Genomic DNA, 27,829 nt, shown 5'->3' with positions numbered 1-27,829 from the left:
GTTTGGACAGGGATTTTCCGATTCCCCCATTGTGATTAGAAAAGGTATTTGGAATCTTTTGTCTACTTTAGTGCTTGGAGTATTCTCAGATTCATTTCCAAACTATTTTTTTCTAGGAAATATTTTAATTGCAAGGGGTTTTTCTGTATGTTTGTTTTTAAAGTAGGGTATTTTGCGACCTCTATGCATATAAAAGTGCTACAAAGCTCCTAAAATGTAAGTTTTATGGCTAACACAAGATTAAGAAGGAAGGATTCAGGAATTCTCTTTCTGAATCTTTCACAAATCCCTTCTGAGACTAGAGTAAAATTGGTGCCTTTATGTCCTCAGTTTTCCTGTCTGACGAAAACTCAGAGTTGCACAAGTTCCCTCCAGAATGAGAAATCTGTAACCCAAATTAAGAGATATATGGGAATACAGCACTAATTTAAACTTCATTCTTTAAATTGCAACAGCCCTGCTCTGACTCTCGTTAACTGCGGCAGGCAAAGTTTAAGGACGGGGATTAGCTCATTCATGCCTGACAGAGCTCTATCTCCAGAACTGGACTATAATTTAAACAAATATAAATACCTTTAGTACATCTTATCTTTCAATCTACCCTGCCTCCCAGCCCCCACAAACTGAGCTTTTGATGGAGGCTCCATCACTTATAAAGAAGAATAGAAATGTATCTCCAGATATCTCCACTCCTGCAGCACCTCTGCCCTCAGCAGCACTCGGCTCTGCCCGGGAACGCACTTCTAAGTTTGGGTAACGTTACATGGCCTACAGCACAACAAGAAAATAGGATCTAACGACGCGGAGCAGTTTCGTAACGAGAAGAATAGCAGAATAAACAGCCACAGGAGGCTGGGGAAATCATCGTCACGAGGGACAGTCCAGGCAAGAGCTAGCGTCTAGCCTGCCTGCAACAGCTTGAGTGGTGCTGGTGCAGCAGCTAGCTCACCCACAAAAACCTATTCGTAGGGTCTCATAAAAACGACTGCACTGCACTGTACAAACTAAAAAGCAAAAAAGGAGATAAATCTGTTTCAGGTCAAACGCTTCACTTTTTACCCCTGCACGGCTGCTGGCGGGAGCTATGGAGGCATAGTGGGAGCAGGAAATGCAAAACAAATTTTAGTAAGAGCTCTGGGAGATTTACCTGCCGGAGGAAGATATGATCTTAAGTGTCAAAAATGTAGAACAGTTCCTTCAGTACAACACAGGCTTTGCTTAAAGAAACACTAGAAAAAAGCAATCAAAATCAAGATTTTTCTTTTTTCTGCTATCCATTGCTCTTTATATTGGAATATATGGCAGCAAATTCAAATCTACTTTTTTTTTTAAGAAAAAAACCCTTCTCTATTCAGCTGTCAAACAGAGTATAGACAGGAAATTTCTTTTGCTGGGCATTAGGAATCTGAATTTAAAAACTCTGTGCTTAAATTTGGCCTAACAGGAAAATGGAAAATGCTGAGTAAGACCTGATCATTTGCTCAACTCCTTCCATGCGACCAGCTCGAGACTGTTCACTTTTTACAGACATCTCCACAGCAGCAAACGGTGGGGAGTCAGGAAATACACGACTCGGAGGCCTTGGCAAGCCGGGCTCCTTGCAGCGGCAGCAAAGCCTCGAAACAAAGTTATGGCCTCCTGCAAACTTCCTCCTTCTCTGCCGCCCCCACACGTTATCTGTCGCTTCCCCCCAGCAAACACACGTGCACACGTAAACAAACACCGTTCAACAGAGAAACTCTACCCACAGTTTTTAGAAACATTTTTTAAAAAGTCTCAAGAGAAAGTATTAGGGAGAGTTGTTCATGCGCCTCTCACCTGGCCGGGTTCATGCGAGCTTCCTGAGCAATGACCACATTACTGACATCCAACAGAAATGCTACTTTCTTTCTCATGTTTATTCCTGTAAACTACAAACATAAAAAATGCTGAATCGTAACTTGGAGAATAGACACTCCTTAAAGAAAAAAAACATCATTTCAAGCTTCCTTCCTTACTTTTTTCATCCTCCCTCCCACTTCAGACTTGGAGTTACTTTGCCAAATACTGGTCATGGTTTGGACGGCATATCTCACTCTGCACATCAAGAACAGGGAGAATTGCGAAAAAGCCCAAAACAAACACCTCCTCCCCAAACAACACCCAAGCAGCAGCTAAAGCAAGTGGTAAGAGGAAATAAAAAGAGGCAGAAAGCAAGAACTGGCTAAAGCTCCCAGCTCTGCTCTTTGCTGGGTTTCTCCTGTGTTTGTTGGTTTTTCTTTCCTTGTTTTTTTTGCTGAGTCACAGAGAAAGTCAAAAGACCAACAAAAATCCTGGTCCCTGATCTCAGCATTGAGTCAGATTCAGCTAGACTTTCAGTTCTGTCTTTAATCTAACTTTAAACGTGCCCTCAAAATAAAACAAGCTACTTTTTTAACCTAGTCACAAAGTTTATTAAAATTGTTCATTAATGCTTCAAATGTAGCAAGAATGCATAGATCCCAAAATATACATATGTATTTTCTTATAGAAATAGATTATTCTTTATAATAAAAAAAACTGTAGGAACATCTTTAACAGATTACTCAATTCATGACTGACAGTTACACGAGATTGCATCATGTACACAGCATTCCCAGCCATGCTTAAAGGATTGCATCACTCTGCCCTCGCTCTCCTCTCGCTGTTTTAAATAACCCCAGCGCCCAGCAGCCTGCGGAGCCCGCCGGGGCCCCCGCGGCCAGCCCGCGCGCCGGGGCCTTCCGCCAACGCGTAAATAAAGACCAAAAACAAGAAACAAAAAACCGAAAACAAAACCAGCCGCCCCCGGGCTCTCCCCTCGCCGCGGCCCGGGAGGAGGCAGCCGGCGCGGCGGTCAGCAGCGCGGCGACGAGGCGAGCAGGGGCTCGGGCAGCTGTTTGAACAAGTTCCTGAGGGTGCTCAGCTCCCGGGAGAGCTGCTCCACCTTCTTCTGCAGCCGCTCGTTCTCGGCCGTCAGTTCCAAGACTTTGTGCTGCGTCTCCAGGTTGCGCATTTTGGCTTTGTCGCGGCTCTTGCGCACCGCGATGTTGTTCCTCTCCCGGCGGAGCTTGTACTCGTCGCTGTGCTTGTCCACGCACTTCTTGGGCTTGTTCTTGCCCGCCGGGGGGCCGGAGTAGCCCCCGCCGGCGGCGGCCGACTTGGAGGACTCGGAGGGGTTGGGGGTGCCGGGGGGGCTGGAGGAGGACGAGGTGGACAGGTTCCCGCTGCTGCCGCTCGGCACCGACTGGTAACCCAGGTAGGAGCGCACGGTGCTGCCGTAGGGAGAGGACATGCCCCCCGGTCCCGGCCCGGCTCCCCCTTCCTCCTTGCGGGGCCCTTTGCAAGAGTCCAGGGTCTCGAAGACCGGCTCCACTTTGGTCTCCACGATCTGGGGCGGGAAGCAGCCCGGCAGCCCCCCCGGCTTGTGGCTCTGGCTGGCGCAGGGGTGGCTGTGCCGGGCGAGGCTGATGTAGGTGTAGTCGGGCTTCTTGCTGCCGCCGCTGCCTTTATAGTCCTCGGCGAAGAGATCGGAAAGGAAATCTTGGCCGCCGCCGCTGCTGCAGGCAGGCTCAAAGTTGCCCCCTGCTGCTGCTGCGGGAGGAGGCGGCTGCGCCGGCTGCTGGGATGCTAAGGGGTCCAGGTAGGGGCTGAAGTCGATGGCTCTCTCGTGGTCCCCTACGGTGAGCTCGGTCATGGAGCGGCCCCCGGCCGCCCGCGGGTGCAGCTTGTTCAGAGCAGCCAGACAGTCCGCCTCGTAGTAGAAATTAGCCACTTCCATGGATTTAAAGGCGGGCGGCTGGATGGGGAGGCATGCTGCGTCCCAGGCCACCAGGCGTTGCATGAAAGCAAAGGGGGATGCCGGGAGGAGAAAACAGCGCGGGGGGCCCCCCCGGCAGAGGATCAAGCTGCCGCCGTCGGGGTGGGGGGCTCCAAACCCTGCCTCAGTCTCTGGTGCTGGGTACGGCCCCCAGCTGCGCTGCCCACCGGGGCTGGATCAGTTCCTGCGGCACGGCGGGGCTTTACTGCTCCTGCTGGTGCTGCTCGAGCCGGTGTTTCGCCTCCGGACCATCTGGTTCTGGGTCCCGTGTCCTAAAGTCTCTGACTTAGGAAAGTTCCTTTGCTCAGTTATTTATAGGGGCGGTGGATCCCATAGCAACAGGAACGTCAGCGCCTGGCCGCCTGCCACGCTGCACACTTCGCAACCGCTGGCGCTGGCCCCGCGGGAGGCACTTGGGGGTGTGTGCGTGTGCGACTGTACCTAGCCACCCGGAATAAAACAGGGCTGGCTTTTGAGGGAGGGGACTTGCTCTCGCAGTCCTGCAGGTGAGAGGAAGAGCAGGGCAGCCTCTCTGCCTGCCGGGTGGTTTTCTGAGCCATTGTAAAAGCTGCGAGAGATGCCAGCGGACGCTGCTCGGCCCTGGAGGGTCTGCGGGACGTGGATGCACACGAGCGTCGCCTGTTACGAGACGCTGCTGCTGCCTTGGTGCCAGCACAGGCTGGATGTTTTGCATCTGAGGGTAGGGTTTAGTGCTGTAGGGCTGAAAGTGCCGTGCAGAGGTGGGTGCATATCCTGTTTGGGTCCCGTTTTACCCTTGGGGAAATCAAGGCAGGAGAGATTTTTCCGAGCTCTTTTGCCAAGGCAGGGAAAAAGCTGCAAATAGAAGACAGATCCTGTTATTCTCAGGCCAGTGCTTGATTAAGTAAATCCCACTGGCAGGCAAAACTGTCCCATAGAGACGTGCTCCGAACCACTTTACGACAGCAAGTAGGGAACTCGGTGAAATGGAGCTGGAGCAGGACACGGCACTGCTCCAGGCTTCCTTCTTGCGGCTGTGAGCAGTTAGAAAGCCGAACAAACCCCGCGCGCTCCCTCCCCACCTCTCCATGCAGGGATGATGGCCTTAAAGTTTGTCTTGGCATATTTACTTTACATGATATGGTGCAACTGTCAGGGTACACAAGCGATAGGGAATTTGTGCTCTGAAACCAAAGGAGGCTGTATTTAAAGTGAGTCAGAAAGAAAGTGAGATACGTGCATAGAAACATGGAATCCACATATTTTCAGAATCTCAGGGTAAGTTTGGGAAGGAAGACTGAATCCTGATGTCCGTTTTAATTAAAGACACCCACCTTGGGAATCAAACTTATATTTTCTTTCTCTTACTCCCACATTTACCTGTCTACAAGCTGGTGATTCATCCCCAGAATAAAGGACATTAATTTAAAACAAAACATATAATTAAAGGAAGTAGGAGTGTCCTTCGCCTCAGTAAAGAAGACCTAGCACTGCAGGGAAAATGACACTGCCTCTCAGAATAATGTGAAGCAATCCTGCGGTGTGGGAAATATTGTAACGTTAAGCCAGAGGAACAGGTATTGCATTATACGATTCAAACAGTCAACTGTTCATAATGTTCAAACCTCAGAACTCTGAAAAGAGGAAGAATTCAGAAACCAGTCCGTAGACCATCAGGCATTTCTTACTTTTCTTTTTCTTCCCTTTTCTTTTTCTTTTCACATTTTCAATAGCTTTTTCTTTCCATAACAAAAGTACCCTAACAGGTTTTCAGACTTCAAATATTTCTAGTTCCATCTTTATCTACCAAGCTAATCTTGGGTGAGTGCACCAGAGATTAAACTGGAGCTGGGCCTGGCCAGGGAGCTGGTCTGCAGGTTGCAGTTAGAGCCCATATCTTCATAAATGCAAACATCTGTATGGGGTGCAAATACTGGCAAGTTGTAGTGAGCCGGGGCTTGTTCTTCTGGCTGTTTACTCTCTCCTTCTACATCCTGCATTCTCGTCTGGCAGTTACATGCAACGGCTGCCCTAACTGGCCCTTGCGGCTGAACTCGTGGAAATCGGTCTCATTTGTTTTCTACCTCCAAAGTGTCTCTGGGACTCACAAGCAGGTCTCCTGCAGGGATGGCTCCCCAAAATGCATGTTTGGTCTTTCATAGGTCTCTAGCTTGCCATGGCCGTTAGCTAAAACCGAACGTTAAACCTGGTAAATCTCCTGGGCAAATTTTCAAGATGTTCTGGGGGATCTCACATTTGCTCTCTTCGACCTTCTGCCCTATTTTCTGCTACTCTGCAGCAGAAACGCGTACCCGAGCTTGGGCTGATCTTCCCTAACAAAACGTCTGTGCAACTATCATGTGAAAGATTGTATCAGGGATGGTGTGGCCCACACCTCCTTTCCAGGCCAGTGCTGAGTAATTCCGTGCTCATGGAGATCACACGTCAGCCCGAAAGGTAATTGAGGTTGGATGCCCGGCTTGTCGCCTCCTTCCCGTCTCCCCCATCGCCTCCCCGCTGTACCTGCATCTCTTTAAACTTCCTCCAGCTCACCTCAAAGCCCAGCATCCACTCGCGGGGAAGCAGCATCCAGTCGCAGCTTCTCGTGGGAACCTTGTTGGCGGGACTAACCACTTATCCGAAACCCTCACATTCAGCAAGCCGGTTTTGAGCTAACTCTGGTTTCTTTTAAATTGTTTCTGCGCTTGTTGTAACAAATGCATGGCCAGCAACGGGGCTTTGGAAGCGTGACCATGTGCAGAGCAAGACGTGCACCGCAGGGGATTGCCCCAGCCAGCCTGGGCGGGGGGCTGAGCACACGCGAGCCCTTCCCTGAGACTGCCATGGCCTGGCCTGGCCAGATGTGCGCAGGCTACTAGTAATCCTCCCGAAAAGCCTTCTCTTTAGAGAGGTACTTTAGGTAGCAATTGAGAAGAAGACGTTCCTGGTCGAGGGGTCCAGGCACTGGTGTCACCCTGTGAAATGCCTGAGGGTAGCAGCACTTTTGTAATGGGTCTCCTGGCAGAGCAATCTTCAGCAGAAAGTCGGCATTTTGTGAAAAGTGCCTGCTTTCTAGTGATTTCCTGATTTCCTTTTTCAGAACTAGTCAGTTGGGGATGGAGACAGCATCACTCACAAAATATAGTTCTAACATCAACATTTTTGAGCAGAAAAAACTATTTTTCTGATGCAATAAAATCCAGATGCTTCCGGATTCGTGTGTAAAACAATACAAATACTGGGAGGGTAGCAAAATGATACCAGAAAGAGGAAAAGGTGGAGGGAAGAATCTCCTGTTTACTGCTCATTTCTGTCATGACTTAGATTCTGCTCTCCAGTTTCCCATCTGCACTGTAAAGCCACAGCTTTCCAGCTCCAGGCTCAGCCCTGCCCTAAAGCATTGAGGAGGCATCTTCTTTCTGGAAATTGTCTTCTTTTCCACTATTTCTTACAAGCTCTCCCGTCCTGCTCTCCAGGCTACAGCAGCTGTCCCTGAAGGATATCAGCTTGGAGGAGAAGATACCAGTTTAACAGCGACACATCTTACGCTGAAGTGTTTATAAGAAGGTCTGTGGACTGAGGTCCGTAAGCTAGAGAAAAGTTGGCTGTAATTTGTGATGCTTCTTGTTGCAGACTTGCCCTGTGTGATTTGCCTTGCCGTAGGTCCCAGCAGATCGGTGAGACCAGCGCTGCAGCGTGCTACACACGGTGCGAACACGCTGCTCACCCGGAGAGCCGCGGTCCAAAACCACGGTGTGCAGGGGCAGAAAGGGGGCAGAGAGGGAGGACGTTAATGCCAGCAGTTGACGGCATGCATCGGCGAACAAGGTTTTGCAGCCGGTGTGCTGGAGGTGAGTTAAAGAGGAGAGTGTAACTGATTTCGGAGGAGAGCAGTGTGCGTGCGTGCAGGCAGACTGAGCGAGAGCATGGAGGGACGGAGGAAGGTCTCGGGGGAGCAGGAGGTGATTTTGGCTGAGGGGTTGTCTGCATGGCTTAAGTGGAGCCATGCTGTAATAAAAGCTGCGAAATACAGAAGTAAAATGGAAGTTTATTTCTGAGCGTGTTCTGTGCTCTACCTTTTCCTTCGTCCTAGCCCCAGCTCCCCCTTTATACAGCCGCAAACCTTATGCCAGCAGCAACTCGAGCTGCACCCGGCAGGGGCTGGGCTTCAGCCTGCTGCTTTCCGCTCGCCCTTCTCCACTGCGTAAAACCAGCATTTGTGAGACGTCAGACAGCGACAGCGTCTCAGCTCAGGGAGAGGCTGGTCTTCCTTCCGTCTCCCCTCGTTCTCAGAACTGAGACTTTTCTCATTTTAACACGAAAAACTGAGGGCACAGCCTTTCCTCTCTCTTTAAACTCCATCTTTAGCACTCAGCGTGGCAGGTTGCTGGGCTGCCGGCTGCGGCCACGTCTCCTGGCCTCGTGCGGGTCTTTCGTTGCAGAGCGGAGTCCTCCCCCGACTCAGTGCTCCCTCGCCCCTTGCTCCCATGTGACGTGGTGATGCTCGGGTATTTGTTAGTCTTCTGCTTATTTTCTGCTCACCTCTGACCCGGCATGCTTGGCCTTTGCGGTGGTGGGTTGCTCAATCCCTGCTTATCTACGTGCTGCTCTTTGCCCTACCGGGTGCCGCTGAGACGACACCTGGAGATTGGCACTGGTGCCTCCAGCCGGTGGGACAACGTGAGCAAAATACCTTCTCCTACCAGACGGAAAATTTTCCGGAGCAGAGTGGAGGTCAGAGCACCCACGCTGGGGCTCTGCGGAAGAGCAGAGGCAGGGTGCGCACAGTGCCCCTGAGCGGGAGCGCCGGCGAAGCAGCAGCCGCAATCTCGACTCCTGCGCGGCAGACAAAGTCCATGCTGCAGTCAGCGGGCTGGCGACATGGGGGCTTCCTTTTTGAGCAGGGACAGTAAGAGGTGGCTTTGTAGTTTATGACTAGTCTGTTTTCTTGTATGCCAAAAGAAACGGCAGGGGAGTTGCTGTGCGCTATCTTTCCAGAAGTTCTCCATAGGTATCTGACATTTCCTCGCTAATCGTTCTCTCCTGGTTTCATAAATTGGATTCAGAGCTTGGAAAATACAGATAATCTTGTGCCAATGCTTTTCTATGGAGTAGCCAAGTTCTGAAAAGATCCATCACAGAAAGCAGTGATCTAATGCTTGTTGGACACCCCAACAAGTCTCAGAGGCTCCCAGTAATAGAGGTCAGTAACTCAGACAGGAACTTTCTGAAGGAGGAGAACTGTTCAGAGGTCCTGGAGCTGCAGGTCAGGTAGCTGGGACTTCATGGTAAAACCTGTAGCCAGTGGAAAAACCACTGCAAACCTGTAAGTGCTCATGGGCAACTTCTTGAAGGGCAGCAAATTAAATTACTGTGACACAGAGCAATGTGTTGTAATGTTTTCCCTGGCTGAAAGTGCAGTAGGAAGAGGTTTGGGCAGCAAATGCATATGCAGTAACAGATCACTACAAAGAGACTCTGGATATTTTTACCCTGAAGACACAGTAAGTATCGCTGAGGGTAACACAGGCCAAGGGAAGCCTCATGCAGGCCGGCAGGAGAGCGGGTCTAACTGGAGAATGAAGCAGTTACTGATAATGGTTTTTTCCCATTAGAAGCATATTACACGTCTATAGAGGAGCTGTTCTGTTGTACCCTAGGCTTTACAATTGCTTTTTTCCAGCTGCTTTCATTTTGTGTCACACTCCGGGGGGAAAGTGGGGCTGCCCGGGAGTCGGTTAGGACGTGCTGGTTCTGAGTGGCGGCGTGTAGGAACAGCCTTGGGGCCACCCGGCCACCGGCCTTTACGTGCCGTGTACCAGGCGGGGACGGCCAAAGCACGCCGTGCGCCGCACGCTTCCCCTCTTGGTCCCTTTCGTCTCCCCAGCTTTGCCTTTACAGCTCCAGGAGGGAGCCGTACGAGTGGCTATTCCCGTCCTCCCACCCACTGAGACTTTCGCATGGCCCAGAGAGTCCAGCCAGGGAGCTGCTGCCCGTTCCTGCTCCCTTTGTGCCTTGTGGATCGGAAAGAGCCCAGGGTTGCATAAGGGAGAGGAACAGGCAGGAGAAATGAGTCTCCAGAGTCCGGCCTTCCCGGACGGAGACGAGCCGTGTTCAGCACTGGGAGAACAGAGGGGCAGGCAGGGATCCCTGCTCTAGAAACGTTCCTTGTCTTGGTAGGCGCCTCTCGTGCCCAGATGTGTGAGAGGGAAGTGTGAAGAGGTGCTCTGACGAGTGTGGATTTGCAGGGCGGAAGAGCAGCCAGGACCCCGGACGCTTTATACATTGAAAACTTTTAAACCATTCAGCCTCCCTCGGGAGGGATGGCTCCGCTTGTCCCTCCGCGCTTGAGCACGCTGCTGAGACGGCAGCAGTTGCTAACAGGAGGCAGCTATAAAGGGCCAGATAATGGCTTTTGTGAAATACGTTCAAAACCCTGTGGTTTGGGTGATGTCTGTAACAAACAATTGGCAAATAAGCCTGTCAGGTAGAAGTGCGAAAGCTTTTCTTTCGGATGCTTTTACCCCGTGCCCCAGGGCAGACCAGCTTGGTTCTGACAAGGGTCGCTCATCAGTGCCGGGCTCGCACGCTGCAGTTGTTACTCGTACACAGCTATATGGAGGTTTTTAAACGCATTTAAACACTTTCCTGATTTTCGAGCTGTTTCGCAGCCCTGATTCCGTCCCCCACGCGAGTGCAACACATGAAGCCAAGGGAGTGGGCACTTGGGCGGCACATTCACCCAAGGCCGGGCCGAGCCGCACTGTGCCAAGCCGGACCAAGCCGTGCCCAACCAAGCTGAACTGAGCTGAGCCAAGCCAAGATGAGCTGAGCTGAGCCAAGCCAAACTGGACTGAGACAGGCCAAGCCAGGCCATGTCAGGCTGCGCCAGACCGGGCTGAGCTGAGCTGAGCCAGACCAAGCCGCGCCAAACTGAGCCGAGCTGAGCTACACCCAACCAAGCCAGACTGGGCCGAGCTGAGCTGAGCTGAACTGAGCTGAGCCGAGCTGAACCGGACCGAGCTGAACTAAGCTGAGCTGAGTTGAGCCAGACCGAACTGAGCTGGACCAAGCTGCACCACACTGAGCCGAGCTGAGCTGCGCCCAACCGAGCTGGACTGGGCCAAGCTGAGCTGAGCTGAACTGAGCTGAGCCAAGTTGAACGGACCGAGCTGAGCTGAGCTGAGCCGAGCTGAGCTGGACCGAGCTGGGCCAAGCTGAGCTGGACCAAGCCGGGGCGGACCGAGCTGGGCTGAGCTGAGCCGGGCCGAGCCGAGCCTAACTGGGCCGAGCTAAGCTGGGCCAAGCCGGACCGGACCGGGCCGGGCTGAGCCGAGCCGAGCCGAGCCGAGCGGTGCCCAACTGAGCCGCGCCGCCCGCAGCGCTGCCCGGGCTCGTGGCGCCACCTAGCGGCAACCGGCGGGACCCGCGGCGCGGCCGCTCCCGGCCGGCGGGGCAGGAGCGGGGCAGGAGCGGGGCGGGAGCAGGGCGGGAGCGGGGCGGGAGCGGGGCAGGAGCGGGACTGGAGCGGGGCAGGAGCGGGGCAGGAGCAGGGCGGGAGCGGGACCGGAGCGGGACCGGAGCGGGGCGGGAGCGGGGCAGGAGCGGGGCGGGAGCGGGGCGGGCGCAGGGCGGGAGCGGGACCGGAGCGGGGCAGGAGCGGGGCGGGCGCAGGGCGGGAGCGGGACCGGAGCGGGGCAGGAGCAGGGCGGGAGCGGGACCGGAGCGGGACCGGAGCGGGGCAGGAGCGGGGCAGGAGCAGGGCGGGAGCGGGACCGGAGCGGGGCAGGAGCAGGGCGGGAGCGGGACCGGAGCGGGGCAGGAGCGGGGCAGGAGCAGGGCGGGAGCGGGGCAGGAGCGGGACCGGAGCGGGGCAGGAGCGGGGCGGGAGCGGGGCAGGAGCGGGGCGGGAGCGGGGCGGGAGCGGGGCAGGAGCGGGGCAGGAGCGGAACCGGAGCGGGGCAGGAGCGGGGCCGGGCGGACGCCCTTCCCTCCGCCTGCGCCGCGGCCCCGACGGCGGTGCCCGCTGGGTTTTGCGTCTCTCAGCGGTGACAAGCAACCGGCCGGGCGCCCCGGGAGGCTGCGGCAGCTCCTCGACGGACAAGCGGTCGCCGCTCCCGGCGGGGCCGCTCGGGGCCGCGGGTCGCTCTGAAGGCAGCAGGTTGGCAGACGCGAGCCGAAGGCGCTGCCGCGGCTCCCCTGCGCCGGGGGCGGCCCAGGGCACACGAACACGGCCTGGACAAACCCGATTTTGGCAAATTGCTGAGAGTCTGAGTCTTGTCTCAAAACCCGCCGTGTGCGTGCTGCTGCTGAGGGCTCTCTGCACTGCGGGCTGCAGCGCGCACCTGGTGGGAGGTGGGCTGCCTCGTGCCTTGTGCACCGTACGTGCACGGGACCTGTCAGACTTAGCGAGAGGCAAGGAAAGAGCCTGGTCCCACTGTCATCAGTGGAAAACTCCCCGCTCACTTTGCACAGCTCGTCGCAGTGAGAGGGAACCCATCAAGTCTCTGACCATATAGTTCATCACCCTAGCTACCCTTCTGCCCTCCATTCAAAAAAAACCCTTAAATGTCTCCTTATTCTTTGAGATATGGCCACAAGGAAAGAGCTGGACCCACGTGGACACAACGTGGATGCTCAGATCTTCATTGCTGAACTGTTTGCCCCTGGCTTTTCAGTAAGGTGAGTTTAAGGCCCCGCGTTTCAAGCCCAGCCTGCCCTGCCATAAGCAGCTGGACACACAACCATCTTAGATATCAGAAAGCAAGCAAATGCCCAGCGGCTTTTGTGCTTTGTTTTGCGCACCGTGAGCACGCATGAACTGCCTGACATACAGCTGGGCTTTGCCTTCTGGAGCTGTATCTCAGCAGGCTTCAGATCTCGAGAGAAGGAGTTGTCACCACTGCCCAGTAGGGCAGCCCCCATCCCCAGTGTCTCGGGGGTGCCACCAGGACCTGGCAGACGTCTCCATGCAGGGGGGGCTTTTGCAGTCGGTCAGCAGAGAGCTGAACACAATGTGGCACTGCAGGTGCTACCCTTAAACGGACTGGCTGGGGATTTAGCTCTTTCAAAAGCCTCCTGCTGGTAATGTCGCCTATAATATTCTGATATGGTCTTGATCTTCCCCCAGCGGCATCAAGATCTGCCTGCATAATTTGCTGCTCCTGTTCAGAGTCTCAGTGCAACAGTCCTAATTACAGTGATATCTGCACCGGGTCACTGAGAGGTTGCTCGATATATCACTTTTATGGTGGTGTTTCTAAAGGGCGTTGCACTCATGCAATGCTAAATCCTCATGGCTCACCCTTTCTCTGGATTCGGTGGTACTAAGACTGTACCAGGTCTTGGTTTCACCCGAGTCCATGAATTAACTTACTGGTTCTCCCTCCTCCCCCAGCTAACCTGATAGAGAGGAAAAAGGAACATTTTTCAGCTATGTCCTGAGCCTTGGTCTGTCACTGGGAGAAGACCAAGCCCTTAGAGGTGTTCTCTCCTCAAGGGTCTTCTGCCTTGAAATGTTAAAATGAGATTAGATAGGGCTTTGATAACACCTTTTTCCTTTTGCTTTGTCTTTTAACAGTCACACTGAAAATATTACAGGAAGAAGTAGGTTAACTCCAGCAGAAATCAAGACATAATGAATAACCCTTTTCCAAGAAAATTTTATAACCCATACAAAGCCAAACGTTGCTAGCAATTTGCTGCCTTTTTCATGCTGGCAGCCCTATTGCCTTGACAAAACAAAATGACTAACAGATGTTGAAGGTACCTTGGGAATCGCTCCCAAGAACCATACCTCTTACAAAACCATTTACATTTTACATCTAACTTAAATATTCAAAATGGGGACATACAGTCACAGCACTCAAAACACATTTAAATGTACCTTAATCAGCCGAATGAGCATTAATCTGTTCACATTGCACCACTTCCATACTAACGTTCCTGAGGTCACCGTGACCCTAACAGTATCTTAGGAAAATCCTTAGCATCAGAACAGCCTAACCTCACAAATGTCTTGTGAAAACATCAGCATCACTCAATGCCAGAATGTTCCCATCGCTCAGTCTAAACACAGCCCGCTCCAACGCATTAAGGCACCCCGAGCTAATGCTTTTTAAACCAGTGCGTTGGCTTATTACCCAATCAGCAGAAAACACGGCCCCGTCGGAGCGCCGCGACGTGCCAGCGCCCCGCTGCCGAGCCCCTCGGGCTGTGCCGAGCGCCCGGGCGCCGTGGGCCGAGCCGGCGGCGGTTCCTGCCCCGCTGCCGGTGGTGAGCGGCTGCAAGGTGGCCCCCACACTCGCACCCACGCGGAGGCGAACAGCCCGGGCGCGGGGCGGCCGCGCTCCAGCCCGCTCCCCTCCTGCTCCACAGGAGCCCGGGCCCCCCCGCCCGGCAGCGTCCTTGTCCCGTTCTGTTTGCCTTGACGTCAAGGCCTGGAGAAGCATTTTAGTCAATGCGGTGTTCCGTTTTCGAGCGCATAACTATTGGATTAAATACACATCTGCTTCAGGATTTCACCCTGTGTAAATGGATCCATTTGTAATGCTGGAGTGGAATCTATTTAATTATTAGAAACGTTGTTCTTGTCTTAATGCTATTTTATTTGATCTTCACATAAACCCATTACAAAAATTATTTTTTATAGACACGACATAGCACTTAAATATTGCTAGGGGCTTTTCCCCCGTGTTCTCTCCCACGCAGGAGGCATGTCCTTGGGACGATCAGACTCAGCCGAGTCTAATCAAGGAGCGGGGCCTGACTGCCGAGTAAAGGAGCCCAGAACAGGTCTCTCGGCAGGGCGGCGGCCGCGGCAGGTGGCAGGAGGAGGGACCGCCGGCACCGTGTCGCCCCCCCCCCGGGGCACCCGGCGTCCCCCGAGCAGCTCTGCGGCGCGGCGCGGCGGGGCGCGGGGGAGCCGCCAGGGGGCGCGCGAGGGGGCCGGGGGGGCCGGGGGGGTGGGGGCAGCGCGGGGGCCTGGGCTGCCCCGCGGGGCCACTGCGGGGGGGGGAGGGGGGAGGCACGGAGGGGCGCTGGGGGGGGCGCTGGGGGGAGGTGGCGCTGCGGGGTGGCACCGCGTGGTGGCACTAGGGGAGCCGGGAGGTGGCGCTGGGGGGGGGGGCGGTGTGGGGTGGCAGTGGGGGGGCGGTGGGGAGGTGGCACTGTGGGGCGACGTTGTAGGGGTGTTACTGGGGGTGCACGGTGGGGGGTGGCACCGGGGGGTGGCATTGGGGGGCGCTGTGGAAGTGTCACGGGGGTGTCACTGGAGGGGGCACTGTGGATGTGGCACTGGGGGGTTGCAGTGTGGGGAGATGGCACTGGGGGGGTGGCAGTGGTGGGCACTGAGGGGAGGTGTCACTGGGGGTGTCACTGGTGGGCACTGGAAGGGTGGCACTGGGGTCACTGTGGGGAGGTGGCACTGGGGGTGGCACTGGGGAATTGCAGTATGAGGAGGTGTCACTGGGGGGTGTCACTGGGGGCACTGGGGGGAGGTGGCACTGGGAGGGTGTCACTGGGGGCACTGGGGGGAGGTGGCACAGTGCACAAAGTCTGGCTTTGGAGGCAAGTAGCATTTTCCTGGTTGAGTATTTATTTGCCGCTGCGTGTGGCACACGTGTGCCCAGCCCTCGTCCTGGCCGCCTGTGAAGCTGGGGGTCTCCAGGCGCTCCTCACCCTGTACCGGCTTTCGGGATCGCTGGGCTGCCTTCGACTTCACCCACATCAAGGCCAACTGAAGTAAACTCCTAGGATCCAAACCGTTACAGCCAAAAAGCATCAAATCACCTTTAGCCAGCAGCGGTGCAGCAGGTAGCAGGGAAGGCGATGGCCGAGCAAGCGCGATGAGTGGAGTGGGAGAGGGTCAGGGAGCAACGTGGGGCAGGAGCTGGATGAGCAGACAGCGGTGGGATGAGTGAGACAGAGCGGATGATAAACCTGGAAGGAGACATGCAAAAACACAGCAACGGCTTCAGGGGCAGAGAATGAGCACATGCAAACGGGGGGGGGAGCGGGAGCAAAGGCGAAGAGGTGTAAGGGAAGGTAAAGCGAACTGAGAGAGCAAGGGGAGAGGGGAGGGGGAGGCGGGGAAAGGTGGGGGAAATCTGTGCTGCGGGTGCGGGCAGCCGAGGTGGGGCTGGGAGAAGGGCATGCGGGTGGGAAACAGGGGCTGCAAATACCAGAGCGAGGCAGAGGCCAGGGGCCAGGAGGAGCTGCCAGGCCGCGGGCGCGTGGCGCCTCTCCCCACTTGGAGCCTTTCCCTCTCTGGCACCTGCTTGCCTCGGGTGACATTTCCGAAAGGGTAAGAGCGAGTCTGCTCTGCTTCCTCCTCCTCCCACTGCTGCTCTGCTTTCTGCGCCGTCTCATTAATTCCCCCGTCCAGTGCCACAGATCACCAGCTCTGCAGTGTGCCTATAGCAGCTGAGGCAGTTCCGGTGACATGCCCTGGTGCCCGGCACGCCCAGCCTGGGACTCTCTCCAGGCTCCTCCGCCTCCTGCTCCCTTGACTGCCCTGAGTCCGCAGTTCTTCAGAAGCAGTTGTGTGGCATGAGCAATTGTTCTGCATTTGGCCCGTTTCGGAGGGGTGCCAGGCACCCTGTCATGCTTGTCACCGCGCTGGTGGCCTGTGCGCTGCTGACGGATGACTTCGTGTGGGGTCACCATGTGGAAATAGAGTAGTAGTATTTCCCAGTTTGCCTGGGGAGCTCTGCAGTGCCTGCTCCAGCTACCGGCACCTCCAGCAAGTACCAGGGAGCGGGCCCACGCCACGCACAGCCCCAGCTGCAGGGCACGGATTCGGCTGTTGCCAAATGCCCGGTTGCAGCGAGCAGGCGGGGAGCTGCTGCGCCACGTGGGAGCGCCTCGCCCCGCACCCGCCCCAGATGCGGCGCCTCCCCGGCCGCAGCGGGTGCTCCAGATGTGGCCCCTCCCCCGGACAGATGTGCGGGGCGCGCGCCCCGGCAGAAGGGCAGCTCCAGCTGTGCCCCCCGCAGCGATGCCGACAGATGTGCCCGGGGGGAGAGCGCGCGCTCCAGATGTGCTTCCGTCGCTGCCGCCGCGCCATTGGCTACGGCGCGCGGATCCAGGCTGCCCATTGGCCCGGCGGCAGCGGCGCGGCGCCGGCCATAGGTGGGAGGCGGAGGCGGGGCGTGGCCAGCCGCGCCCGTTCCCCCCCCCCTCCCCTCCCCGGCGGCGCCGCAGCGCCTCGGCGCGGCCCCATTTCCCGATGCTGCCGCGGGCCGCAGCGCTGCCGCCGGGCGCCGCCGCAGGGCCTGGGCGCCGCTCGCCGCCGCCCGCCGGCCTCCCGCGGGAGCCGCCGCCGCGGGGTCGCGCCATGGCCCAGCGCGGCGCGGAGGCGGCGGCGACGGCGGCGGCGGAGGAGGAGGAGGCCGCGGCGGCGGAGGGGCCCGAGGGCGGCAGCCGGCGGTGGGGCGCGCAGCACGCCGGGGCCCGCGAGCTGGCCGAGCTCTACTCGCCAGGTGACGGCGGCGGCGGCGGGCCGGGGGCTCGGGGGGCTCCGCGAGGGGCTCGGGGGGGGGGGGCGGCTCCCCGGGGGGGCTCCGGGGGGGGCGGCGGCGGCTCCCCTCAGCGCGCGGCCCCTGAGGCGAGGCGAGGCGCCTCGCGCCGCCCCAACGGTCGCTCTCGCGCCCCGCCCCGCCCCTGCGCGGGGGCAGCGGGGCCTGCGCCCCCCCCCCCCCCCTTGCGGGTCCCTCTGGGCCCGGCGCGGCCGTCGGGGTCACGTCCCGGGGCCGGGGCCGGGCGGCTGCCGGCGGCGTCGCGGCCCTGCGGTGCCCTGGGCGTGTGTCGGCGCGGCGGGGGCGCGCTGCGGGCCCGGGCGGCGCTGCGCCTCGCTGCGCTCTCGCCTCGGGCGCTCCCCGCTGATCAGCTTGACGTGACTTAATGGCTGCGCGCGTGGTTAGCTCGGCCCGGCTCTTGCAGCGGGCTCGGGGAAGGTGAGGAAAGCGGCGTGTCTGGACGGTCGGTTTGCGAACAGACGGCAGGGAGGGGGCCGCAGTTAATATCGCGGCTGGGGACCCGGGCTCTAACCGGTGGGGTGGGGGTTTCCAAGCGAGAGCCCGCCCAGCGCGGCCTTCCCCAAAACAGGGTCCTTTCTGTTCAAACGCAGCTGTACGCGTTTGGTAGCTAGGCCAGGTAACAACAGAAGCTTTTGCCTCATAATATTTCAGTAGAGTATGTTGAGACACCGGTCCTGCACCTCAGAAAGGGTTCTCTTTTCTCCTTCTTTTTTATTTTCTGTTTTGGTCCTCTTTTCCTGGAGCTTGCTGTCACTTCATTGAGCTCTGACAAACAGCAGCTATTCAATTATGATGTGGAAGTAACATTATGCTGTGGAAATAACTGCAAACTCTTCAAAATAGAAATATACTATTACCTGGAAAGGAATTATATGAGCAATGCTAGGTATTTTTGTCATTCCCGGTGAACTCATTCGCAGGTGAAGGCTTAGAAAAGGGAAGACATGTATTAGAGCCCTCCATGACAGTGCTGTAGGCTTGCAGTTCCCAGCAGGTCAGCTAAAGAGCTTAGCTTGCAGATTCAAGGCAATTAGTGGAAAAGCAGGTGTTTTTACTTGCACAGAGTAAAGTAGTGATAAGAAGATGAAATGTGTTCATTAGTTTCTCAGTTTTCTAAACTGTTCAGGGCAAGTCCGTACCCATTCCAGCTTGTGTTGGTCACCTCTCCCTTGCCTTGAAAGAAGAAGGTGTGTGATGTCTTTCAGCTGCTGCTCTAGATATGCAGTTCTGATCCGGGCAGTGACTGCCTGTGCGTCGCAGAAGAGCAGTCGCTAGCTTTTGCTTTCACTGTGCCCTTGCTTATAAGGAAAACATTTTTTTCCCCAGGCAACTTGTTACCCTTATCTTTAGTTGTAGGTGGAAGTTCCTGAGAGTCATGTGATGTAGCATATGTATAGTGATATCTAGCAGCAGTGTATATTACATGTGCAGATTTTTTTGGTGTTACATAAGTAATTTACATACAGAAAGAACATCAGTATATGCATCTATGGCAGAAGCATGTAATGTTGAACCACTGAGTTCTTAAGAACACAGCTTACATATACTTGTGCAGCGTGAATAATTGCTCTGGAGTATTTCCACAACTTCTTTAAGCACGCACTTTGTGGTTTTGGCATCTTATTCCTTTGTGTGGGGCATATGTTTAAATTTGAGTGCTCTGTAAACACAAGTTATCAGTACTGACTTCAACTCCTTCGATTGATTCACTTGGCCAGTCTAGCCAAAGGTGGGGCTGTGTTTCTGGACTTGGATAGACTTTATGGGGATCCCTGTATTCAGAGCGCCGGTCTGTTTGCACAGGCTGCGCTCAGGGGACCTGTTAATAGGTAGTGTGGTGTTTCCCCACAGTCAGCTAATGGTTCCATGTGGACCTACCCATTTAGCTCTTCTAATCAGGGTGTGGATTTTTTACGGAGGAAGTGATGCTAATTAACTCCTATTTCATTACTCCAGGGATGGAGTCTCCCAATTATGACCTGATGCTGTCTTGAAAATACTCTTGTTCTCATGTCTTAATTTAATTTTATGATTCTCTGCTCTTCTAATATATTAACTTACGTACTCATGGCCTTTCTAGATCAAAACTCTGAGCTTTAAAAATCTCTGTTCTGACTTCTTTAAAAGATTGCGTTGTAGGCACATTGGAGACTTTACTGATCCTCCTGGATGTTCCTAGTTCCCTTTTCCTTCCATGGTACAGTTCAGAAGGACTGGATTTAGCATTTAGAAATAAACCTGACCAGACAGTAGGTCAACGCAGAGGAGTAATAGGAGAGAAGCTGCTCTCCTGAACACGTGCTAGACATAATGTGAGTATGCCTCTAGTAACGTGACAGGATGTGCACCTCGCATATAGTCATTATCATATGGTCCGCATGCGTGCCACTTCTCCTCAAACTTGAGTGTGTGACGTGTGTAATGCTGCTCCACGAGGAAGTGGAGAACGGGCTGCTGGAGCTCGCTGCTGCAGTGAGCCACAGGCAGTGCGTTCAGAGGGGTTGTGCAAACCGGCCCTTTAAAACAGGCATGAACTGACCTGATAGCTTCTGAGCATGTTAGAGTTAACCAAAACCAGGGTGCTTCTGGGCCGCGGTGGCGGCTGAGATCTCGTTCCTGGATGTCGGCATTAAAGGTATGCTTCTGATGCCTTATCCATATGGGTCGCACCCTGAGCCGTCCCTTGCTCTTGACTTCAGTGTCTTGTGAGGATCCAGCAGCGATTAGCAGTAGAAGGCTTCTGCCCGTCTATCCAACTGTTCAAAATGTTACAGTATCCTGCCTTGCCTATTCTTTTTTAGAGGCAATAAATGAGGTTTTTGTGGAGGTGTAAAGCAGTACAGCAAGGTACAAGAGAATACCTTGTGCCAGTTCTTTCTCTTTGCTCTTTCCATCTGTTGTCATAGCAGAGTGCCTGAGAGATTGTAACCTTCTGCCTGGGAGCAGGAAGGCAAAGATAAGGCTGCAGGAGTTGTGGGTTAAATAATATGTAAGAAGCTCAAGAACTGTACTTGCAATGCTAGAAAAGAAATTCCAACGCCACCAACGTGCTGGAATAATGCGTTTTCCTGTTAGCGTGACAGCTTTATTTACAAGTGCTGAGATTCTGAATATTGCTGATCATAAGGTGATTTTAACTGCAGGCATCTGAGGCCAGAAATTTGTTCCCAGATTCAGCCATACCAGCAACATTGAATATTGAATGAAATGCGTTTTTCAAAAAAATTTGATGTGGAGGAGCATTATGCCAGCAACCACTGGGAGAAGGAAACTAGGACAGCGTGAGAAGATGTCTGCTTTGTCCCTGTTATGTTTGGCAAGGGGGAGGGAAGGGGTTAGTGGCTCAGGGAAGAGGAATGTCACTTGACAAAATATGCACACCTCTCATGGATAAATAAGCTTCTGCTTCACTCTCCTGTTAGACCAATGGAATGAGTCATCCAGGCAATAGAACAGTCTTTCTGTATTATTCAGACGCTAAAATGTCCTCTCAGATAAAAGTAAAACATGCTTTTTCTTTTCAACAGGAAAAAGAGTACAAGAATGGATCTCTGTCATCTTATGCTTCTCTTTGATCTGTTTCAATTTTTACAATCTTCTCTCCTACTTGCGACTGGAACACACGCCCTCTGTTATTGTTGGGATATGTAAGTAGAAACAGTTTGCTGCAGTGAACAAGGCAAGACTGTCTGTTGTAATGCTGGGAACAAATATGTGATATTTTACACTTGCCTTATTACTAGAAAGGGAGAGGGACATTTGTGCATGTGCAATTATAGTGTCTCTGAGACAGAGTCTGCAAGAATCGTTACTACTTTCTTTCATTTCATTTCAGTGGCTTCTAAGGAATCTCACGGGTAAAGTTTTTAACTTGTAGAGAAGTAGCTAATAGCTGTTTACTAAATGTGGTGTAAGAACACCACCTTGCAGTGTAGTTGTTGCAAGCATAAGGACTATTCAGAGGGAAAATAGCTGTCAGACTGTCAGAGCTGGGGGGGGGGAACACTTGATCCACAAAAATATTTACAAGAACTTCTCAGAAAATAAAAGCTCTTATAAAAGGTGTCTCAGACACCACATTGGCTAGGATTTCTGGGGACTGATAATTAAAAATGAATACTTTAGAATCAGTATTATGCTTTCATGTCAGGATGTGAAATTTGGTCTTTACCCTAAGCACTGGCTGACTTTTCTAAGAGTATAAGAAAAGTTGCAGCTTCCTCGTGATAATAAATGTGGCTTTTGGTCTATTTTTATTTTGTTTGATTGGAAACCTAGGAAAGCAAGCTCAGTCTGGTGTCTGTGCCTCAGATGTAGAGAGGTATTAAAGCTGGCTGGATCTTGCCAGTGCAGAGCTGGTCCTGCCTGAATGACCCTTTTAAGTGTAACAAGTTTCAAATGCTTTGCCTCTTGCTGTGAGTGGAGGGTCTGTCTTTGAGTGTTATGACTGATCATTGCTGTTCATTGATTCTTGGATAGTAGATAGCTCCACGATTGTTCTTCTTTTGTCTTGGAGTTCAGGAACCAATTTAGATAAATTATCTAAGCAATTTCTTCCTTCTTCTGCATCAGTTAGGAGTGGAGAAGGGGCAGGAAGAACTGTTTTTTAATTCAGGTATGGACTTTCATTATGAAGAGTGCAGTATTGCTTTTTATGTCTTACTGAAGTGTTTTTAAATCTGCTGGTCCAATCCATATGCTGTTGGTTTTAGTGACTTAAACACAAGCATTCAAGATAGTTGTTGTAAGAAGAAGCAGGAATCTGATAGTGTTGCATTCCAAAGTGATTTTGAAGACAGTAAGTAGCAGCAGTCTTCTCCTGATCCTAAGATGTATTCTGAATACCGTAGTATACCACCCTGCTTTTTCAGGAGGTGTTATGGACATGTGTATTTACCAGAATAGTTACTACTTTATAAAATTAGATGCAGTGTGAGTTGGTGACTTTGCCTTTTTAGTGAAGGAGAAGAAGAAATAGTAAGGATTCTAGTTTTATGCCGTACAACTTTATTGATAGAATTGGGTATTGCATGAAATTAACAGACAAGTTTTTTCTTCACAGAATAAGCTGGCTACTAAAAGGGCCTCCACAGTATTCATTACATCCTTCTCAGTCTAAACCTGTCCACAACTTGGATGTTGCTTAATAGTCAGAGAGAAAAAGTGTTATATGGACTTTGTATTATTAGTGTAGTAATGAAGTGCTGCTGCACAGAAACATTCTTGAGAACAGGCTGAAGAGAGGGCAATAGAATAGACTGAGCTGAAGCAGGTGGGTGCCAGTGGCCAGCTTGGCCTGGCTAACTTGGGCTTATCTGGGCAGTGAACGTGGTTATTGGTAGCTGGATTATCCTCCTTCAGATGAGAATGTTCTTATGGCAAAACTCTGTGCTCCTGTCTGTAAGATAACTCTTCTAGTCTACTGTCTGGTCATGCTGTGTGTGTGTGTGTCTTTTGTTTTTTGTTTTGTTTAATGTTGAAAGGCTTCAGAGATTTTTCCTGAAAAACATAAGGGTGACTAAACTGTGGGAAGGGCTCTGCATACAATGTGTATTGGCCATGGATGTATAAGAGGGAATGTGGGAAAAGGAAAGGGGATTAATTTTAAAAAATTGGAAGAATGTTAGCTCTGCAATGCAGAGCTTTCCTAATTTCCTGGTGAAATTCTAGCATGGAATGAGGCAGGGAAGAGGAGGGCAACTAAGTATTTTAACAGTCTTCTAGTGTGCTTGCAGCATTTCTTGAATGCAATATTAACTGCTGCTTGTGGGTGTGTATAAATGCTTACATATTTTTATGTGAACTGCCTTATTAACTGGAAGGAGATGAAATCATAATTATGACACTGGATAAGATAGCTACAGGTGCTCAACTTCTGTATTTTGTAACAGAAGTAATTTTTCTATAGACAGAGTGTGAGTTGTATGTTTTAAAGGAAAATGGTGCTTTTTCATAGTCACTATTGTATATTACAAAACCAGCAGATTCAAATAGTGATACCTGAAAGATGCAATGAATTTGTGTCAAGGCTGAGAAGTAGTAGCCCCTGACGGCTGTTCAAACGTTACTGGCTTAGTGTCTGAGCGAAGGGCAAGCCGTGTCCTCCCACCACGAGTTGTTCCAGTTCACTTGCCGAACTTAGAATCTTTGCTGCCTCTTAGCTGATGAGATCGAGGTATTGAGAGGAATGGAGAAGAAAATGCCATGGGAACTATGCCCTCACGATAAGGAGAAATGTGGGAGAGATTCGGTAACGATGATTAACCTATAGTAGGATCTGCTTGCAACTGGCTTTCATCTCAAAGTTAATATTGATAAAAGCTCGAGTCCTCTCTTATCCTGGTTACCAGCCTAACTGATAAAGCAGCCAATTCACTGATAATATTATTTAAGTAGTAGTGAATGATTAAAGTAGCAGAATCTGGATTCTGTGTAAATAAAGAAGTGTGGAAATAACTGATAGCATGTATAAAAATGAGTGCAATAAAGTATTGAGTGCTGCATACCATCCTGTTTTGCTGTCTTCAATACATCATGTCTCCAGATAAAGTGTGGATGATGTTAGATTCGCATCATACGGTGATGATTAGCTTTTACTAATTTTTGTGAAACTCATCTGCCTAACTGCTTCCTAAATAACCACATGCAATACAACTGGTAAGACAGAGGATATTGGGTCATGGACATCGTTGGATGTGTCCCCATTGAAAACCTTCCTGATGCTTAGGTTATAAAATTGACCTTTTAGTTGAAATCAGAAGATAAACATTCTGCTATTGAGCTAGCTCTTTATGAAGTTCACGTCAGATCTTTGTCTTTGGAAATTACAGGAATTTGAGAAATTTGAAAGTGAGGAGTGAATTGGTCTTGTGTGTGTTGTCCTGGGCCCATTCATTAAGATAGACCCCCATGTGCTCTTATGTAAATATTTTTTTCTTTTAAGAAATGGAGACTAATTTGAGCCTTTATAACATTGTTTCACCTAGCCTAGACCCTGTCTATATAATGAAAGGCTGTGTTACTATCTTTTCTCTCAATGCCTTTAAAGGCACACATGGGTGTAGGTTGAGTTATATTGCAAATATATTAATCTAGAAATACTTGGGACTAAAAAGATCTAATCTTCCTCGTACTGGCACTCGGAAAGCAGTCACTTCCTTGAGTGATGTGAACAGACAATCTGCTTAGAAAGGAACTTGCATGGCTTTCTGTGGTTTGCTGTGTTGAATCGCCTACAGATACATTGTGCAGTGAGAGAAGGCAGGTGAGAAATGTATTATGTTTTAGAAAAACTTTTGAGCTACCTTGTTTTGTGCTGACTAAAGATGATCTTGCAGGAAAGGAAGAGGAACTCATGTGACTTGTCCATACCTTCCCCTCCTCACCCTCAAAAAAAAAAAAAAGTAGGCAGAGGATGGATTTTCCCTTGTTTCTGTGCTAAATCTGGTCATGCCTTTTTCTGAATCTCTTCAGCTATGAGGAGCTGTGAAAACTCTCTTCATGCAAGCTGACAGTTACGGGGAAGTAGATGTGAATTTAGTTATTTTGTATATAATATTTATGATTTTATGTATATACACATGTATGTTTTTAAACATGTGTATATGTGTGCATATATATGCATGTATATACATCTGTAACTGTGCATGTAGGTGCACACGTATATGCTTAACTCTGGTGTAGGCTTGGCAGGAAAGCAGGATGTGATGAAGATTTGATACCCCCGTTTTGCCAGCTGAGACTGAACTTCCCATTGCAGTGGGACACCATCCCAGCAATCCAGCAGAAGCAGAGAGCAGCCTCTGCCACTTTGTAGGAGCTCAGTAATGCCGGAGGACAAGACTGGCATAGGTGTTCCTTCTGTGACAAAAGGAAAGTCTCACCAAAACAAATAAGATTAGGCTTGAAATCTCTTATACCTTAAGGCTCCTTTGTGGTGTGTAGCATATTATTCAATACACATGAGGTGTGTATATAGGTGGGGTATTAATAGCATCTAGATAAAAAGTTTGGCAAGTTACAGCACGGATTATGGTTTTCTTTCTTTTTCCTTCCCTGTGTCTTTCTGTGAGCTTTTAATGTTTTTTTGCCAGATTAGTTGACTTGTTTCTGATGCTTTTATCTGCAGCCAGGCTGTGTTCTTAGTAGATACTGTTTAATTGCAGCCTTATAAAAATTTCTTAAGTTTGTATTCTAGCCTGTTTATATGCATAAAAACTGCCCCACATATCCTGCTATCTTTAGACAGGTAGGTTTGACACAACACAAGATTAATCACTGCTGAAGTGAGAGATAGGGAAATAATTTTTTCAATCCTCTTTGAAGCAGAGATGTCTAATTATTACTGGTGCTGTGGATTGAGAGAGCATGCAGAAAGAAATCACTTGGTGTATTTTTAAAATAGAAACTTGTTCTGATCAAGGCCCCAAGCCTTTTGTTCAAGGTTGAGTAGCTCTGCAGAGCTGCACCTTGGTTAGCTGCATTGCAGAGCCAAATGATGAGTATGTAATATGTCTGATATCAATGTGCCAGCTGTGGCACACGTTAAACGCACTCTAGAAACCATAGCTACTCTTTGGAATGGGCCGCTATGCATGCATATTGGCTGCTTCAAAATCCTGTCGCCTTATAGCAAAAGACAGAGCCTTCTTGTGTATCTATCATGACCTCACTTCATTTTGGACTTACTTTGTACACCGAAATGAATTTCCACTTGAAATTTTGATTTAAAGTTTCTTGAAATTACAGCAGAGGAAGCTTTAACAAATGAAAAATCTCCTTTATTTGAGTCTTGGCCCAAATAAATCAAGTCTTTGTCACCTGCAGTCTTGTCCCATTTGAAATAACTGTTGGTTACTTGGTAACTGTCAGTAATTTGGTGTTTTCCATCCTAAACTGTACCATCATCTGAATGTGAAGGCTCCACAAATTGTCATGATTAAAGAGGTGAAACTTCAATTCTATGTTTTTCTTGCACTGATTCTATTGCAATAATACAATTTATATTGTTCACATCTTACCTTTTACTGTTAATCCATTTCAAATCAGGGTGTGTGTGTTAACATAGGAGCTCCATGTCTTTCCCGTTCCAAAGATCCTCTGGATTGTTGGTCTTGAAAGGGGAATTGTGGAACATAATTACTGTTTTGCACTGGGGCAGATGATTTTGATGCTAGTTATCTGTTCTTCATCTAACTCCGATTAGGGGACAAACTTCTGACACATGTGCTAACAGCTGTTCTCTGGCAGGATGGCTGAAGGCTATGCTGTCATGGGGGAGAGCTGAGCCAGCCTCCCTGCTTGATGTTGCTTATCCTGGAACTGGAGGGAAGCTGGTGACATGGCCCCATCTGTGCTTTCTTCCTTGGCTATTTGTGTGTACAGTGAACGTGCTATTCCTCTTTATCTTGGTGACGGGGACTAAGTGACAAAGAAAGCTCTGTTTGCTTGCTGTGTTGTCAGAGGCTCTCTTAAAGTTGCAGGGAACTTTGAGTAAAGGAATTAAGAAGTATAGGTCTCGGTGGTCCTGATTCACTCAAAATAGTGCCCCTTTCATTTCAAACCACCAAAAAATATCATGCTGGAGTCTTGCCCTAATGAAGCAGCGAGTTGTAGCGAATGTTGACAAAAGCGATCAACTTCAGCGGGGGAGCGCAGACCTTGAACAAAAGCAGCATTATGGCTGCTTATGTCCTAAGCCAGGCAAATGTTTAGGTATTAAGGTCTCCTCTGGGTGCAAACTTGTGTGCAGAAAGCCACCTGGTTCTGCTGAGAGTTCAGCTGACCCTGCTCGATTCCTGGGAGTATTTCACATGCGTGAAGCCAGAGGATTAGTGTGCTTAGTCACACTGGTGAAAGGATTGGATTTTTTTTCAATGAGGGAAGCTTCACTCTTGATTTTCTTTTAGGATCCTTTGTTCTTTTTTCTCTCATTGTTTCTTCTGAAACACTTAGTCTTAGTCACTTTTTTTTCTTCTGAAAATGCATCACTGGAAGAAGTACCCACAATGGTGGCACTTGTATAAGACCTTGAGGCCAAGGTAAAGTTGACAGGATTCTGTTATTTAAATGTGACAGGTGTTTCACAAATGCTCTATCAGCTGAAGAAATAATAGGAATAGTTTGCTTTGCACTATCAGACTAAGACTAAAGACTTGAATTCAAAATTTGGCCATTCCTATCATTGAGTTTATGGGATAGTGCTTCCTGTCCAAGTCATCCTTTTGGTAGATGAACGCTTGCTTTAGAAGCAGCCACTGTTCGACTCCAGGGGAGATGGTACCCATTTCCTTGGGGATCTCCTTTTCCTGGTGCCTTCTGACCTGGAGGCTCGCATTGAGGTCTCCGTCGCGGCTAACGGGGAGGCAAGGGATGTGCCTGTGTTCCAGACAAGTGTTGCTGGGAAGAAGTGGATTCTGCTGGCTTCCTTGTATGCATGAGATTATTGGGGGAAGGAGGAGAAGTCTTCTGTATCATATCATTCTTGCAAAATAAA

General features: G+C 51.2%; 2 protein-coding genes and 1 long non-coding RNA gene across 4 annotated transcripts in view; 2 read left to right on the top strand and 1 right to left on the bottom strand.

The window, feature by feature from the left end:
• Window positions 1-1,877: 1,877 nt before the first annotated feature.
• Window positions 1,878-4,112, bottom strand: CEBPB (CCAAT enhancer binding protein beta). Its single transcript, XM_013945043.2, has one exon. It carries the CDS (start codon window positions 3,839-3,841, stop codon window positions 2,855-2,857), a length of 987 nt encoding a protein of 328 aa, XP_013800497.1. The 5' UTR covers window positions 3,842-4,112; the 3' UTR covers window positions 1,878-2,854.
• A 3,166-nt stretch (window positions 4,113-7,278) lies between these two features.
• LOC106486463 (uncharacterized) lies at window positions 7,279-7,929 on the top strand. Its single transcript, XR_001292878.2, has 3 exons — window positions 7,279-7,363; window positions 7,460-7,647; window positions 7,890-7,929. It is a non-coding gene; the product is annotated as an uncharacterized lncRNA (long non-coding RNA).
• Window positions 7,930-17,024: 9,095 nt separating this feature from the next.
• Window positions 17,025-27,829, top strand: part of LOC106486457 (plasmanylethanolamine desaturase 1) — a 44,045-nt gene continuing 33,240 nt past the window's right edge. Inside the window, exons 1-2 of one of the 2 annotated variants that reach the window (XM_067307876.1) lie at window positions 17,025-17,277; window positions 20,862-20,981. In XM_067307876.1, the coding sequence (XP_067163977.1) occupies window positions 17,025-17,277; window positions 20,862-20,981 (373 nt within the window). The remainder of the gene's footprint in view (window positions 17,278-20,861; window positions 20,982-27,829) is intronic. The other variant, XM_067307877.1, reaches the window with a different exon arrangement.

The sequence above is a fragment of the Apteryx mantelli genome, chromosome 18 (genome assembly GCF_036417845.1).
Source record: "Apteryx mantelli isolate bAptMan1 chromosome 18, bAptMan1.hap1, whole genome shotgun sequence".
Classification (NCBI taxonomy): Eukaryota; Metazoa; Chordata; class Aves; order Apterygiformes; family Apterygidae; genus Apteryx; species Apteryx mantelli.
This window is presented reverse-complemented; position numbering and strand designations above follow the sequence as displayed.

Coding starts and splice junctions, on each gene's coding strand:
- CEBPB (XM_013945043.2), bottom strand. CDS start 3,841: ATGCAACGCCTGGTGGCCTGGGACGCAGCATGCCTCCCCATCCAGCCG.